Genomic DNA, 18,066 nt, shown 5'->3' on the forward strand with positions numbered 1-18,066 from the left:
TTACTCAAGTACATTTTTAATTCCAGACTTTTACATTGCAGTATTGACTTTTTCCACCACTGCCCCGGAGTGGCCATTGAAAGGAAAAGAAAGCCACGGATTACTAAACTTGTGGTTACAAGTTTAATGTTTTCTTTCAAGGGCCACTCGTACAGTTCCATGCAGCTAGTGTGGTCTGAGCAACTGAAGTTTATTTAAAACAAAGTTAATCAGAACCAAGTGAGCAGGAGCAACTAGGCATGTTTAACGTAATTCAAGTGCATTGAGTATTCCTTTCCTAAAAAGGCTATAGGGCAGTTTACTTTAGGCAATAAGCTTTGGTAAGTGAGCCCATACCCACAAGTCACCTTTGTAAAGTATATTAACCATAAACATGAAAAAGAAAGCAACATGGCTGTAATTTATAGTTTATTAATCATCCATTTCTTCAATTACAAGTAGTGTCACATCCAGAACATGAGACCTAGTAAAAAATAAGTTAGAACTGGTTAAGGGACAGAGTGAATCCATACATGTAGAGTTCTCACCAGTGGAGCCTTTAGTAGTGATGCTTTACTGGATTCTGAAACGGTCTTTTTTGTGGCAGAGTAGTTGGTCTCACTCTGGACTCAGGCAACATCAGGGGAGGAGGATTGACCACCCGAGGAGTGTGGATAGTTTCAGCAGGCACTAGGACCTCCTCAGGAATGTAGGTAGATGCAGAGAACACAGTTCTTCCACGCTGGTAGCGTGACCGTGAGCTGATGGAGTGGACTGGCTTGAGATCTGATACGTCACTGAAGACTGGTTCATGTGTGGCCACAGTGCTGCCGTCTCCACCAGCGTTCCACCAATCGACACTGTCGAAGATGCCGTCTACAGAGGCACTAGCAGCAGAGCCATCGTAGCTGCTGGGGGCAACAGGAGCAGCAGCAGAGTCATCTGGAACCTCATCGTGTACATGTGGTGCAGTAGCAGAGTCATCTGGAACCTCATCGTGTACATGTGGTGCAGTAGCAGAGTCATCTGGAACCTCATAGTGTACAAGTGGTGCAGCAGCAGAGTCATCTGGAATGTCAAAGTGTCCATACGATGCAGCAGAGTCATCTGGAACCTCAAAGTGTACAAATGATGCAGCAGAGTCATCTGGAATCTCAAAGTGTACAAATGATGCAGCAGAGTCATCTGGAACCTCATGGTGTACATATGATGCAGCAGCAGAGTCATCTGGAACCTCAAAGTGTACATATGATGCAGCAGCAGAATCATCTGGAACCTCATGGTGTACATATGATGCAGCAGAGTCATGTGGAACCTCAAAGTGTACATATGATGCAGCAGCAGAGTCATCTGGATAGTATACATATGGTGCACCATAGTATCCAGCCACATAGCCCTCATAGCCAGCCACAGAGGGCCCATAGCTTGCATATGGCACACTGGAGGCAGTCTGAGGAAGGGCATCCTCATAACTAGCCAAAGAGTCATCATGCCCTACATAATGTCCACTGGTGGTAGTCCCCTTGTGTGTCTGAGAGGCAGGGGGCTGGTCAGAGATGCCAGAGCTGGGGGAAGAAGGGCTACCGTCCTCAGAACCTATCGCATTGTAGTAGGATCGTGGGGAAAAGTTGCCATAACCTGCAGAGAATCAGCATAATTATTTTTCAAGTAATACAAGTAGTCAGGGGATATTAGCAGAATATTTTCCAATCTTGGAATAAATTCCTTACCAAAAAAAAATCTTCAATGTGTTTGTAAAGGTGTCTAGTAACACATCTCACAAAGACTGAAATGCAGTCCCCCTAGGAGAATTTTTGACAGCTCCTTAAAGTTGGGGTACCCACCATAACCTTGGTTAAAAAAAAAAATCAAAATCAAAATTTAATTCTGTTTTAAGTAGCATGTGAGGGGTCAAACTAGGGTGTTTTTATGACTGAGTCCATTGCAAGCATTTGTTTTGCACCAAAACCACTCCTTGGGCTAAAAACGGCCATAGCCATCCTTTTCCAGGTATACTTTTTGTGTAAAAAGCCCATTGAGATTGGGCCGTTTTTAGCCCAAGGAGTGGTTTTGGTGCAAAACAAATGCTTGCAATCGATTCAGAATCATAAAAACACCCTAGTTTGACACCTCACATGCTACTTAAAACAAAATTAAATTTTGATTTTTTGTTATGGTGGGTACCCCAACTTTAAGGAGCTGTCAAATTCTCCTAGGGGGACTGCATTTCAGTCTTTGTGAGATGTGTTACTAGACACCTTTACAAACACATTGGTGAAGTTTTTTTTTTGTAAGGAATTTATTCCAAGATTTTTTTAATATCCCCTGACTAGAGAAATCATTTAAGGTTAATTGACGATTTGTTGGATCTAGAAAAATTGTGCTTTACCTCTTTGAGCAGGAAAAGAAGTGACAATTCCAAGCAGCAAGCATGAAATCCACAGCACCCTACAAACACATTTCAGTTAAGTCATGCAGGCTAAAGAATTAAGGGATAGTTCACCTTCAGATAGTTTAAGTTGCTCGATTCAGTATTTAGATATTTGACATTAATTTGATCTTACACGCCCCCTTCCTATACAAACCCTTTGTAACTTTAAACTTCATTTTAACCATGAAAACACCGTCCTTGGCGAGTTCGAAGTTACGATGGGTTTGTATAGGAAGGGGACATGTCTGTTAAAGTGAAAATATCTTAATACTGAATCAAGTAACTTAAAAACTGTCTGGGGATGCTCACAAAAGCCTGAGTAGACATTAAAATGACACCAAACAGGTTTGAAAGTGAAATATCCCATTAAGTTGTATCACACATTTAAATAAGAAATGTATAAACATACCTCATTTTTTGCAGTTGAGCTCTTGACACTTTAAAATGTAGACAAACAATCTCTTGTTAGCAGTGAAGTTGATTAAACTGTTAACACATTGGCATTATGAACTGCTGCAGACCTGTTGTTGGAATGGCAGCTTTCCACACAGCAGTTCTTCAATACTGTGAGGTGTTCAGGTGTCCCTTTAAAAAGGTTAGTGTTAATCAGTGTAACACAGCTGAAGGTAATATTGTTAATCATAGGTGTGTTTCTTTTAGATGGTTTTGTGTGCGACTTCAAGTAGGTGGAGCTGTCCATGGTGGCACACATTAACATAGAAATGAAACACACCCACAGTTAACGCTATTGCTTTCACCTGTAGTGGAGGTGTTAGGACCCAAAAATATGCCGTTGACTTCAAGTCATGATGCAAAGGTCCCCTTTGGTATGGAAGTACCTTAGGGCCATAGGAAAACATTTATCCAAAGAGACGAGTTAGATCACCCTTCATTTCTGAAATATACATGTTTTTAAAAATGGCCGCCACCATTTACAGCAATACAGCAAAAACAATATCTTTGCTTCTGTTAAAGCTATAACAATACTATTGGTGTCAAAGTGTACATTTTTGGGGTCAAGTAATCCAATTCAATAGGTTTCAAGGCAAAAAAAAACAATCATTTTCTCATTGCCATGAAAACAGGGCTAAAATATGCTAATTTAATTGGAAAATGTTGTTTTAACAGGGTAACTTTCCATTTTCCCCACTCTAAAACCTTAATTTAGTTTCCTCTTTGGCATGGAAGTACCTTAGGGCCATAGGAAAACATTTATCCAAAGAGACGAGTTAGATCACCCTTCATTTCTGAAATATACACGTTTTAAGAAATGGCCGCCACCATTTACAGCAATACAGCAAAAACAATATCTTTGCTTCTGTTAAAGCTATAATAATATTATTGGTGTCAAAGTGTACATTTTTGGGGTCAAATAATCCAATTCAATAGGTTTCCAGGCAAAAAACCCAATCATTTTCTTATTGCCATTGAAAACAGGGGTAAAATATGCACATTTTATTAGAAAAATACGTAAATAACGGGTAACTTTCCATTTATTTCCCCTCTAAAACTGTAATTTAGTTTTCCCTTTGGCATGGAAGTACCTTAGGGGAATGGGAAATAAATTATCCAAAGATACAAACTAGATAAGACGTCATTTCTAAAGTATTTGTGTTTTAAAAAATGGCCGCCACCATTTACAGCAATACAGCATAGCCCATATCTTTGCTTCTGTTAGGGCTATGATGATAATATTGGTGTCAAAGTGTACATTTCTGGAGCCAAGGAATACAATTACATAGGTTCCAAGACTAAAAAACCCAATAGTTTTCTCATTACCCTCACAATGGGGGTAAAATATGCACATTTCATCAACAAAATAAGTGACATTAAAATGTTCCCCCTATAAAAAAAACTTTAATAAGTACAACCTCTTATGCACATGCCATATGCTCTATGTGTGTCTGTCCAATCTAGGAACCCAGTCAAAAAAAGGAAAAAACAGCACCCTCTGCTATTTTTTTCCTTAAGATTTGACTCTGGGGGGGACCTCCCAATAGAATGTGGATAACAGGATGGTGGCCATTAGGTCCGCCCTCAGCCCTCCACTTCCGGTCTACGTGTCTTTGTTTACATTCCTAACATTCTTAACTATACACGTTGTATCAGGAGCTCCCGACAGATTCAGCTGCAGAGCTCTGAATCTGTCTTGAGAGATTAGTGTCTGTCTGACTGTAAGTGTATATGTCTGACTGCTATCACCTGAGAGTTACACCTGTTGCTGCCACAAAACATAAATTCTGCACAAGGGACTGCGACAATTTGATTAAATCAGAGGTGACAGAAAATCTGAGACACTTTGAGGTTCAATTTGAGGTTTGGTATTACTTTCTCATTGAATACAGAATGTTTTTTATGTTAACTGTGCCCTTATTGATCAAAAAGTGGACAGAGCAAGAAGAAGACATGAAGAGTCTGTGAGCCCAGTAAAAACACAGTGCATGAATGGTGGTGGCAAGTTCACTGCACAGGCCATACTCTCATGCTCATCATCATCCTCATGTGAATAAACCACACCGTGTTTCTTCTGTGGTGAAGTTGGCAACAGAAAGGAACTAAGGACGGCTTCCACCCTGGGATTGGATCGAAAAGTGAAATAATGTGCTCAGGTGCTGGGTGACAAGTGTCTGTTAGCTAAACAAGCTGCTGGTGACATGGTAGCTATGGAGGCAGTGCATCATCGTGCATGCCTGACTAGGCTCTATAGAAAAGCAGAAACCGCCGTTGTGACACGACAGAAAATAAGGCAACACAGGTCATCAGAGCACATGTCCTCAATGAATTGTTTGAGTCAATCAACTATTATTAAATGTAACACCACGCGCCTTCGAGAGGATATTGACATCAGATCTGTGCGACTAGATCGTGGCTGGTCCCTGTTATGTTGTTTGATGATGACCTGAAAGCTGTTGTTGGCATGAAAAGCAACACATTTACTGATGTCTCCATCATCTACAGAGCAGCTAAAATCCTCCGGGAAGAATATCTTCCGATGAAACAATAATTTACAGGTTCCTTCACAGCCTCCTGATTCAATCCCTCCCCTGCTGCAATTGTTCCTAAAGATGCTTCTGGATGGATAAGGTATTGACCAGCCAGCCCCTGAACCAGAGAAGTGCCAGGTTGCTACATCAATTGGGCAGCAAATCATTTACAACTCTGTGAAATGCAGATCCAAGAAATGTCCGTAGTGTTAGTTGTCACATAAGAGAAAGTGAACCACAGCTTCACTGTATCTGGCAATGAATCTGCACCTGCATACTGGCAGTAAACACCAGGTGGATACCATGCATAAGCGAGGTATGGTGTATCATGTGATCGCTTGAAAACATTGAGTACAGTGATCAATCAGTGGGAGCAGATTGGTGTGGTGGTCCCACCTCAGGCAGTTAAGGGTGTCTTCACTTATGGTGGTTTTGACAACATTGACCTCAACCCATCGTCAACAACAGCAAAATCAGCCCTCCACGGGACATGCATAAGCATTCAGCAGCACTTCCCGTCAGATGACCAACAAACAGCCAATCTCACTAACATCCTAGTTCCAGCTAAGATGGGGAAGAAGCATGTACAATCCTTTCCAGCTTTCTACACAAAAATGGATCTGGATGTTTCACTCCAAAATGATGTTCCTGCCCTTAATACAAACAGTCATCCTCAGCCAGCCTCTTGTCCTCTCAGCAACATACTTGAAGAAGGCTCCCAGTGGTTGGAGAGAGTCAACGACACCTTGTGGGGAAAGACAACCTTGAGGATGAAGAATGGATCTCATGGGGTGCATATTATGCAAGCATTGCAGAGCCTTGTTCAGCCCCCCATCCAGATCATACATACTGCCACTGTTCACAGAGTCTCCTACCAGTCCCACTATGGCTTGGCTTGGCATGCAATGAATGTCCTCCTTCAAGCAATCAACTACCTAAATCCAGGTCAGACACCAGTCATGTTAGCTGATCAACCCCTATTCACACTTGCCAAAAAAGATGCTCTGGAGTGTGTCTGGAGACTAGTGGCAAAGCTCAGTCTTTCATTGGTGTTGACCACATCTGCAGAACCTGGTACATGCATCAGGTGTCTGTAGCTGCTCTGTACTTGTGATGAAGGCTTATGAGCGATATTTGGAAAAGGCTGTAAATGATGAGTCGAGCCCCCTCTTCCTTTTGCCCTTTGATGAATGGCTTCAATTTCAATTATTTCAAGGGACTTGCCAGAAATTGTTATTTGCAAGTGCAAGACTCAAATTACCACAACAACCCCATCGTCATGGTAGTAAGAAAATTATTGGGGATTTGTTTTGCCTTGCAACCTAATTAATTGGATTCCTTGACCCTAAAAATGTTTACCATTATAGCTTTAACAGAAGTAAATTTGGGTTCTGCTGTATCACTTCAAATGGTGGCGGCCATTTTTAAAAACGCATATGTTTCAGAAATGAAGAGTGATCTTATTTGTCTCTTTGGATCATTTCTTTCTTAGTGCTCTAAGGTACTTCTATACCAAAGGGAAAAGTAAATCAAAGTTTTAGAGGAGGGGGGGTAAGTTACCCTGTTAAAACGTATTCTTCAAATGAAATTTACATATTTTACCCCCCCGCTGTCATGGCAATTAGTAAAGCATTGGGTATTTTACATTGAAACCTATTTAATTGAATTCCTCAACCCCAAACATGTACAATTTGACACCAATATTATTACTATAGCTCTAACAGAAGCAAAGATATGGGGTCTGGTATAATAGTGGTTAATTGTCGTCAGCCTTTTTTTTAAAACGCCTATATAAAGAAAATGAAGGGTGATCAAACTTGTCTCTTTGGATATTTTTTTTCCTATGGCCCTAAGGTACTTCCATGACAAAGGGAAAAGTAAATTCAAGTTTTAGAGGGGGAGGGGTTAAGTTACCCTGTTAAAACGTATTTTTTTTATGAAATTTGCATATTTTACCCCCCGCTGTCATGGCTATTAATGAAGTATTTGTTTTTTTGCATTGAAACCTATTTGATTGAATTCCTTGACCCCAAAAATGTATACTTTGACACCAATATTATTATTATAGCTCTAACAGAAGCAAAGATATGGGGTCTGGTGTAATAGTGGTTAATTGTCGGCGGCCATTTTTAAAAACGCCTATTAAAAAAAAAAGAAGGGTGATCTAACTCGTCTCTTTGGATAATTATTTTCCTATGGCCCTAAGGTACTTTCATACCAAAGGGGACCTTTGCATCATGACTTGAAGTCAAATGTTGCTTAGCACCTCCACTACTGTGTTTACCTGTCAAAATGGCCAATATGGAATAGGTCCACATTAGTCACAGTCCACCATTAGTTTCATGCTCAGAAGAATCAATCAAAGATGTGATGGTTGGATCACATCTGCACTCTTATGAGCTATTGAGCTTTGATTCATATGACTGTTTTACACCTACAGGAGTGTTTTTCAAAGTGGGGTCCAGGGGGGACCCTCAGGGTTTATTGAGGGGGGTCCAAATAGATTTGTAACTCTGACCCTTACGGATCCATTTGGTTTCATTTGTGCACTCTCAGAGTTATGGAGGTACTTGAAGTTAAAATGTTTGATAAGCCCCGACCTACAGTATGTCATTTCCTCAAACTCAGCTCAGCCACACCACCATCAGCTGTTGTCACTGATTATCATGGCTTGGAGAACCCTGCAATAGTCCATATTCACACAGCGGCCATTTTGGAATTTAACATTGCGTTGCTGTGGCAACTGGGGTGGCATTTCATTGACATTGACTGCCGGAGTTTATTCATAATTTATTCACCCACTGCCAGGGTTTTTAATCATTTTTTAATAGAAAAAATGTGAATTATTTGTCCGTTTCTTTTTTAACATTGAAGTGAATGGATTTGAAAAAATAAAACATTTTATATCTCCTAATTCGTTGAGAATAACAACACAAATGTTATACTCAAAAATTAGAGAAACATTTTAGGAATTCAAAAACAAAATAAAATAAAAAAATTAAAAGGGGAGAATTCTCCCCTTTGGCGGTAAACACCATTGACTGAAAAGGGGAGAATTCTCCCCTTTGGCGGTGGATGTGTTAATGGCAATATGGCCGCCGTGTGAATATGGTCTATAAGGATACCTGAACACCCCAGAGGTATTGAAGGACTGCTGGTCTGAGCTGTACAGTTAGTCTGTGTAATCTTAAAGTTCAATTAATGTCATTCCAAACGAGTAATTGCAACTCCTTTCTCTACTTTGATTTGAACAGTCTCCTTACCAGGCACAAGTACGATATTGTCATTAAGATAATATCTCCTGAAACAATATGAGGTGAGCACAATTGTCTTGTTTTAATTACTTTGATATGCCATTCTTTAGACAGCATGACTTAAATTAAATATATTTTGTAGAATGCTGTGGATTTCATGCTTACTGCTCGGAAGTGTCACTGGTTTCCATATTGAAAGAGGTAAGGCTGTTACTGAAATACTAAAAGATCCACAAATCATCAGTAATTTATGAACTGAAATTAATTACTTTTGTACTTGAAGCATAATGATGTTGATTCTCTCCAGGCTACAGCTCGGGCAATCTTGCCCCACGATCTCACAATCCACAGCCACCTGCTTCTTGGTACAGTGGGATAGGAGGGATTTCTGATGGAGGCAGCCCTTCTCTCCCCAGCCCTGGAGTCTATGCCCAGCCCCCTGTCTCTCAGAAGACTGGCTCCAGTGGGCCAAATTTAGGCTATACCTCTGTGGCTGGTGGCTATGAGGTTGAGCTTCCTGCCGGCTATGGTTACTACGATGATCACCGTGAAGCTAGTAGATCTGTAGATGGCAGCTACCACAGTGTTGGTGGAGACGGCAGCTCTGTGGCCACCAGCCATGGTGTTGGAGCTGAAGAACCAGCCTTCAGTGACGTGTCTACTCTTGAGCCAGTCTATTACTCCAGTTCTCGTTCACGCTACCAGCATGGAAGAACTGTGAAAGTACCTGAAAGTACCTACACACCTGAGGAGGTCCTCAAGCCTGCTGAAACTAGCCACACTCCTGGGGAGGTCTATCCTCTCCCAGTGCTGTTTGAGTCCAAAGGTAGACTAACTAAGCAGATGCTTCAAAGAACAACTGTTAAAGTGGGCTACTAAAGGCACCACTGGTAAGATAACACAGGTTTTATTCAATTGATTTGCTCTGCCATCTCTGCACAGTTCTAAGTGTATGATTCACAGGTCTCATCTCCTGAACATCTTCTGCTGACATGAATAAAGTATAAATTATAGCCATCCGTTTGTCTTGTCATTGACTGATGACACATACTGTAGTATTACCACTGCAAGGATTTTGTCAAGTAAATTACTTGGTTTTCCTACATGGTCAAACTTGACCTTGGAAGTTGCAGCCTTCCATGTCCTGCATTTTTGGTAACACAAAGTCTGGCTTATGAGATTTCCTTTTTATTATTTTAATGTTTTTTCTGCCTTATTGATAGTACAGTTGAGATTAGCCAAACAAGGTCAGAGCAGGAAAGTGAGGTGCAGTAAATGGTCCTCCCAGCCCGGGAATCTAATCAAGACTCGATGTCGGGCATCATCAGAGCCCATGTGGTAGGTGCCCCACATTAAGGCTATCGCCGCCCCAGATTATCAAAATTGTATGTGATTCCAATGTCAAGGCACAAACTTTCATTCTATCTTTCGAAATGCCAAATGAATTATGGAAATTCACGAATGTACTGTATGATACACCAAGATGGCACATTGAATTTCAAGAAGTGACACTTAATATCTGTGCAGCTGAATTGCCTCTTTATCAATGCTGATTCTCGAATCAGCTTAATTCTAATAAATATATTGATGGCTTTAATCATCCCTTCAAAAGAATAAAAGTCTGCACAACAGCTCCAGTGTTTAGTTTACTTTAAAACACAAAATATTACATGGTACAACGTTTTGTTTTGCTTTAGTGCCCCCTCTCCCTGATTTCTGAATCCAAGTACCATCCAAATTTTGGAGGAAACCCATAGCTACCATATTTTATTTACATGTGAGCTTGTCGATTGGTCATTTTCAAAAGATCTTGAAACATTTGGAATATGCTTGAAAGATTAACAGGGGGTCCCTGGCACAAACTCCTTAAGATGGGGGGTCTGTGACCAAATATTAATTTGGGGGTCCTTGACATAAAGTCTGAGAACGACTGCACAACACTATGTAACCCAGGTAGAGAATAGGCACTTGAATCCTGTGTACCTACCTGTAAAAACAAGGCCATGTGTGGCTCTTCCATAGACTGTATTGCCGATTCTACCAGCTTGACGGCGGTCTCCAGATGGCCCCCATGGTTGCGGATGAGGGAGCGGACATATTTGAGCTTATCATCCTGTTGCTTGGCGATGAGCCCCACCAACTCCTTCTTCCGTTCTTCCAAGATGGCTACCAGGCCGTCGAAACTGCTGGCCAAGTGCTCCTTTTGGCGCCGTCCGTTCTCCTGAAAAGATGATACAAGCTGAAGAGCCAGGCATTCACTTTTAAATGGGATACCTTAAATGGATTAATGATTACAAGCTACTCTAATAGGCAAAGGAAATGAAACGGGTGGAGAGGAGAGCCGTGTAGCATTTGATCACTTTTTTTGAGTTTTTTTAAAAGTTTATACTCCATCACATGACGGTGTTGCTTGCCATCAAAAACTGTTCAATTAGGCTTTAGGTCATGCTCACACATACACTTCAGAAGCGTCATCTTCCCATTCACTTCCGTTCTATGGAAGCAAGAGGGTGGAGTGTCTGGTTGTGGCGTTTTGAAGCAACGCTTTCAATGCGTCTGAAGCGTGGAGTTCAACATTGGTGAACTTTGACCAAAAGTCAACCAATAGGAAAGTAGTGTCGTGACTCGTGGATGACCCCGCTTGACAAGTTGGCAGGCATTTTACTTGTAGTTTTCTTTCAGTGAGCCAACCACTCTAACGTAAGTCAAATGAACTACGATACACTAAACCCTAGAAAACCGGCACTGCCCCGAAATCAACGTAAATTGATGCATCTGACACCTTGGCATGTGTTGATGCTTCTGCCGCAATTGTGTGACCGTGCCCTTAGGGAGCAAGGTTGATAAACTTGAATCCCAGCATCCCTATTCTGGGGGAAATGTTCGACAAAAATAGTGGATCTACAACTCAACGCCACAAGTTGTGAATCGTAGATCGGCTATTTTAGACGAAGAGATTTGGTGTAGAGGGGGAAAAAGAGCATATACCAAATACAGTTACTCGGGTCCGTTTTACTAAGAATAGACTGTTTAAGTGGTTAATGTGTGTGTTGTGGTTCTAACCTCTATGGTCTGACAGATTGCTTCCATCTGAGAGATGAGAGCCTGGATACGGTCGTTACCGGCAACCAAGATTGCGATTCCATCACCGAGCTCTATCTGCAAGCCAGTCACAATTATTACATTTTTTTACAGACCAGCCTTTTGTGATTCTTTTAGTTTACTATTACATCTGTATTGAACATTTTGGCTGATAAGCAAGGTCAGAGAGAAGCAGAATATCTGCGCTGTTTGTCATTTTGAACAAGTCATTACATACAGTAGTTTGCCCAGCAGAGCGCGCTCAGCATGTTCTCATTATCTCAGCTTCTACCAGGATATGTAACACGCGTCTTTGTAGAGACTAGTAGACTACTGTTGTTACAGGGATGCTGTGCATCAAATGTTTATTATAAAAAGTTTTGTTGTTCAACTGCATTCTAGAGCAACAGCATTCTAGTGCATATTTACAGTATAGTAAACTTGTTCTTGCTAACCAAATTTGAGGGATATTGCAGAGATGTCTGCTTGCTTATCATACAATACTAAAAAACACAAGTAATATCAGCAGATATTCATACAGTTAGCGGTTATCAGCATTGCTTGGGCTCTTTGTTGTCCAGGAGGAGAACCCAGCTGCTCTGGTTCTGAGAAAGAATGTCCAGTAAGTGCATTGTACTGTGGCATCAGCTTGAAAGACTGAATGCCAATGTTAAAGGAGGCTTGTCTAGTGCACATGGTCCAATTTGTGTACATAAGCTGTACGTATGAAACATGTAAACTGAAGTGCACCTTCGCTAGTTAACATTCCCCTTTTTTCGTGTCTACAACTGATCTGTGAGTCCTTTGATTTTTCTCAAACCTTACGAACTGTTACCAGATACCAACACAACATTACCAACAACCTGAACAGGGGAACAATGACATGGCGCTTTGTGAAATTAGCTTTTGTATGAAAGATGGCTGTTGATTGATTGATTGATTGATTGATTGAATACTTTATTTAGAAGTTTGCAGAGAAAAGCACATGAAAGTACAGTTTAAATACAATTTCAAAACTAAATAGGATTAAAAAGCCCATGAAACGCTAATGGCTTGTTTCAAATGGGGTCCTTTTGAACTCAATTCATAGTGAGGTGTTCTGAAGTTGCTCAACAACTCTCAAGTCACTCTGTCTCTGAATCACTAATTGCATCACTAATTTGCAATTAGTGATTCAGAGTCACAGTGAGAGATGTGAGATCAAAATGTCACCAAAGCCACCTGCTCAATAACATGCCACACATGGCTCTCTGCATGACAAACTGACCTGTGCAATCTTGTGCGTGCGTGAGTGAGTGCGTGTGCGCGCGCGCGTGTGTGTGTGTGTGTGTGTGTGTGTGTGTGTGTGTGCACGCACATTCAACCTTTGTGTCCTGTCACTATGTGCCAATCATTCTGCATGTTCATGTACTCTACTGAATACTTAACAATGTATAGGTGTGTGTGTGTGTGTGTGTGTGTGTGTGTGTGTGTGTGTGTGTGTGTGTGTGTGTGTGTGTGTGTGTGTGTGTGTGTCTGTGTGTGTGTGTGTGTGTGTGTGTGTGTGTGTGTGTGTGTGTGTGTGTGTGTGTGTGTGTGTCTGTGTCTGTGTGTGTGTGTGTGTGTGTGTGTGTGTGTGTGTGTGTGTGTGTGTGTGTGTGTGTGTGTGTGTGTGTGTGTGTGTGTGTGTGTGTGAGAGAGAGAGTGAGTGAGGCTGCGCATGCATGCGTGTGTCTAATTTGAATGTCCTCATAATGTGAGGTTCCCTGCCAGGACGTCGTAGCACATCTGTGCCATCAATCTGCCTCAGCAGGTAGACGTACACACACACACACACACACACACACACACACACACACACACACACACACACACACACACACACACACACACACACACACACACACACACACACACACACACACACACTTTGTCTGAAAGTCAATACATTTTCCTGCCCAATCACCCCCCCCCCCCCCCCCTACCTTCTGCCTCTTGTAGACAGTGTTGAGTGGAGCCACATCACAGGCCTTGTGCTGTCCAAACACTTTGCACATGGAGCAGGTGGGGGTCTGGCACGACACACAGTAGATGTTGATCTTCTCCTCCTCGTGTTCATTGCACATCAACTGCTGTTGATGCTGCTGCTCCAGCTTCACACTCACTGGCCTAGGAGCCAATCACATTATGCTGACTCGAGGTTCAGTTTGCTTGTGAACGTTGAAACTTTGTAAATGAGAGTGTGGCCTTATAGGTTCCCACCCCACGCCAGCCTCAACCCTGAGGGAACATAAGGCTGAACACTTGTAAATTACGAAGTCAACAAGTCGTAAAAGTACAGTGTAGCTTGATTTATACTTCATCGTACGACAGAGTCGTGCACCAAATGTCGTGCACCAATCTACAAACTCCCCAAGTCTTGCAGGGTGGAATATTGTGAGCTTGTAAATAAGCCATTTTCAGTGCATGACTCCATTGTACAACAGTGTATAAATTAAGCAGTATTTTAACGTGGATAAATGATTATTTAGATGGTTATATTGTCACAAGGCACGGAAATCAATGGAATACATTTAATGGACCGTGTATAAATTTCATGGACGTTTTACAGTATGCTTTGATATTACATCCTGCATCACCTCTTAGACCACTTGTTTGGGATGACACAAAAGCAAACAACAGCGTTGTGGGTTTGATCTAGATGAATGGCGAAAGATTCATGATTTGTATTTATCGGCCAGCTAACAAATTGTCAAGTTTATGTTCCAGGAGTGAGTTGTATTCACATGTCAGAAGAACAGCCCGGGAGGATTGATGAACCTTCTAGAGTAGATATACATACTGTAAATGGACACTACACGTCTGAACAATTCACGCGCTACAATACATGCAAAACCTATAGGCTACATAAGCACACAAGCGCATATGAACGCAAGCGCACTTGCTCACATACATATACGTCGTGCATACTGCATATACACAGCTTTTACTTGTATGTGCAGAATGCTTTTTGTTGTATCTGCTCTAATAAAGCAAATACTAATGTTGAGACTGTATTATAAACAGTTTCCAGAAACCTGAATGCAATCTAAAAACGGCTTTGAAATCCCATCCCAATGTTCTCATTACTCATCTTTACAACCTGTGTGTGTGTGTGTGTGTGTGTGTGTGTGTGTGTGTGTGTGTGTGTGTGTGTGTGTGTGTGTGTGTGTGTGTGTGCGCGCGCGTGTGTGCGCGCGCGTGTGTGCGCGCGCGTGCGTGCGTGCGTGCGTGCGTGCGTGCGTGTGTGCGTGTGTGTCAGCTCTGGTCTCAAGGGTGAGGTTAACCTTGGGGATTAGCTTGCTTTTGTGCCAACTCATTCCCTCAAGTACAGCACGTTTTATGTTGAGTCATGGAGGGTAAAGAAGTGACTAATCAAGGACACCTAATGCCTTAATTAACCACTTAAACTCTATACTTTTTGAATGGGGTGCACCAGGGGTCTATAATTGGTCCCTTCTATACAAACATCTTAGCTGAGAATAGTCAATATATGTTACTGTAAGCTCGCATTGTGATCTGTTGTGTTTTTAATGGTGACCCACAGTGGTGTGGCCATTGGTGCCTCTGCTGATTTGCGTGCCTAGGAACTGCGATTTAATTCATAGCTGGCTGGCGCCGTGGGAAAAATGTACACTTTAGGACTCAATTCTTACACTCTCAGTTAAATGAGCACTCAGGTTTTTAACTGTGTAGACCTAAACTTAAGCCTAAGCCAAAAATGTGTCCTAAATCAAAATTGGACACCGTGAAAATAGATTTTTACACTCAGTGTGTGCATGTGACGCGCACGCACGCACACACACACACACACACACACACACACACACACACACACACACACACACACACACACACACACACACACACACACACACACACACACACACACACACACACACACACACACACACACACACACACACACAGCACAGCATGGGTCATGGGTCACCATATATTTACCTGGGGGGCAAATTTTATATTTATTTTAACAAGAGAAATACCATGTAAAGTACAGTAAATTAACCAACTTTCAGCCGTATTTTGGACATAATAGGTGAAAATAATCCCCCCTCTTGTCATTATTTTTTATCGCCATTGAGGATATGTTTTATCCCTGCTTCTGGTGAGACTCAATTAAATAGATGCACTTCCGTTTGGGGAATAACACTGCCTGATATTTGATATTTATGTGGTAATGATAATTGTAGTTGATAATATCTTAACTTTCTTTAGCCATTTGTTTGTTCAGAACCTCCGAACTGACCGATAATATAGAAAGAGAACGTGACGTCACACCATTGAGAGTAATAGGTGAACCGCCGATCTGACCGCTATACATATACCCATACTGTATGTCCAGAACTTCCGCTTCAAATGAATGCCCAAATGTGGTTATGCCCATATATGTCCATATAGATGTGCCCATATAGGGGCATATACTGATAACATCAGGTATCTCCATGGGCATAAAAGGGCAAAAGGGATACAGACAGTCACAGACGGGTACAATGGGTACAACAGGTATTGCATAACCAGGTGGGGAATGCATTCCCAACTTGCATTGTTCCCAAAGTCTAGTGCAATACATTGTCAACACTAAGGTACTATTCAGAGGTCTATGTGCAGGGTTATTAACAAACATAATAATAAAGATTAAGCACAAACAGTAACTTTGTGGTGTACATTTTACACATTGACTCTTGAAAATAAATGAAAATTAAATGTGGTCTTGTAACAGTAACCTGTGTATATTCAGTACAGGTAGGCCTTCCTTCTCACATACAGGAGTAGTACACCATGCACTGTCAGCAATGATATGCAATACTGCCCTCTATTGGTGGGCAGTCATTATTGCAATAACATATATACTGTATACCACCAGTTGCTGTGTATTTGATATTAAACATACAATTACTTGTTTCCGCCTGGCTGCAAAGAGACAGAGTTTATATTTTTGCCCCTGCCCATGTGTTTGTGACCGTGTGCATAAGTCCAGAGTTAATATTGCAAACCACTGGACTATAATCACTGCCAAATCACATACTCCTCGAATACTTTTCCAATACATGGATGACAACTACTGTATGTCATTTCATATGTTTTGTGCATATATTACCCCCATCCACTGTCCTCCGGAGTACTCGTTCTTCTTAGGAAGAAGGAGTGGATACACATACAAACACACACACACACGCACGCACGCACGCACACACGCACGCACACATGCACGCACGCAAATTGAGAAGACACCATCCGCTCTCTTCTTTCCAACTCCTCCATTCCACCTGTCCTAACTTCACTGACATCACACAGTGAGAGTATGAGGACTTCATCAGCAAGATTCCTTCCACCTGTGCCCTGAGCACCCCTTCCTGCAGCCCAAATCTTGCCCTGTCCAGTGTCCCCTGATCACCAAAGTAATAAACCACTCCCTCCAGACTGGCCATGTACCAATGGCTATAGAAACTTCTATAATATTACACACCTTCTCAAAAAACACACACTCACTGCCTGGAGGAGATAAAGATGAGTATAAAACACAACTTCCTGCTACTCAAAAACTGAAGCCATTCTAGTTGGCACCCCATACCAGGTCCAATCATCCACCATAACTAGCATCACCTTCTCTGGCGAGGGACACTTCAACACATTGCCAGGGCCTGGGCTCAAACCTTGGACCTTCTGATTCCCAGGAATAGTGGGAGAGCTTAACAAGATAATCGAAACGAAGCGGATAAAAGCGCCAATTTTTTTATGAGGCTTCTTTAGGACCTACTGATGGATTCTAGCCTTGGGTACCCAACTTTATTTTGAAAAGTATCCATACAATTAACCATATCAATATTCATTAAAAAAAACAGGCAGATTCACTTTTTGGCCTATAACTCTTGAACCGTAGGTCATAGCATCAAAAATATATTTTTTCCTAGGATCACAACGCAACTTCCCATATAGGTCCCACCCCTTTTCCGATTTCAAAATTTTACGCCATTTGGCGTTATCTTCAAAACACATATTTTATAATTACTCTTACAAATTAAATCCAAAATGCACACAAATCGGCACACACTGTGTCTTTGGTCATGTGATGTAGATGTATCAGTCCGATTTCTCATATTCCCCTCAGATTGGCTACGATTGGCTTCTAAAATTTGTGGGAGGGTCCGTTTGGAAAAAAATGGCACAAATCATGAACACGGCCTCCTATCTGCCCAAATTCGTATCATTGATGGGTCACAAATAAACACAGAGCCAATGCTATTTCATTTCCACCCATAGGGGGCGCAACACATTCTACAGATATCACTGTTTTTGC

The 18,066-nt window shown here is 41.7% G+C and overlaps 1 protein-coding gene across 3 annotated transcripts in view; it reads right to left on the bottom strand.

Annotated features, from left to right (window-relative positions):
• The window catches only part of trim54 (tripartite motif containing 54), a 36,893-nt gene that overhangs the window by 11,014 nt on the left and 7,813 nt on the right, over window positions 1-18,066 (bottom strand). For all 3 annotated transcript variants that reach the window (XM_084082310.1, XM_084082309.1, XM_084082308.1), the window contains exons 4-6: window positions 13,694-13,877; window positions 11,712-11,807; window positions 10,636-10,869 (exon numbers count right to left, since the gene is read on the bottom strand). In XM_084082310.1, coding sequence (XP_083938436.1) covers window positions 10,636-10,869; window positions 11,712-11,807; window positions 13,694-13,877 — 514 coding nt within the window. The remainder of the gene's footprint in view (window positions 1-10,635; window positions 10,870-11,711; window positions 11,808-13,693; window positions 13,878-18,066) is intronic.

This window comes from Gymnoscopelus microlampas (genome assembly GCF_963454915.1).
Source record: "Gymnoscopelus microlampas genome assembly, chromosome: 16".
NCBI classification, from domain to species: Eukaryota; Metazoa; Chordata; class Actinopteri; order Myctophiformes; family Myctophidae; genus Gymnoscopelus; species Gymnoscopelus microlampas.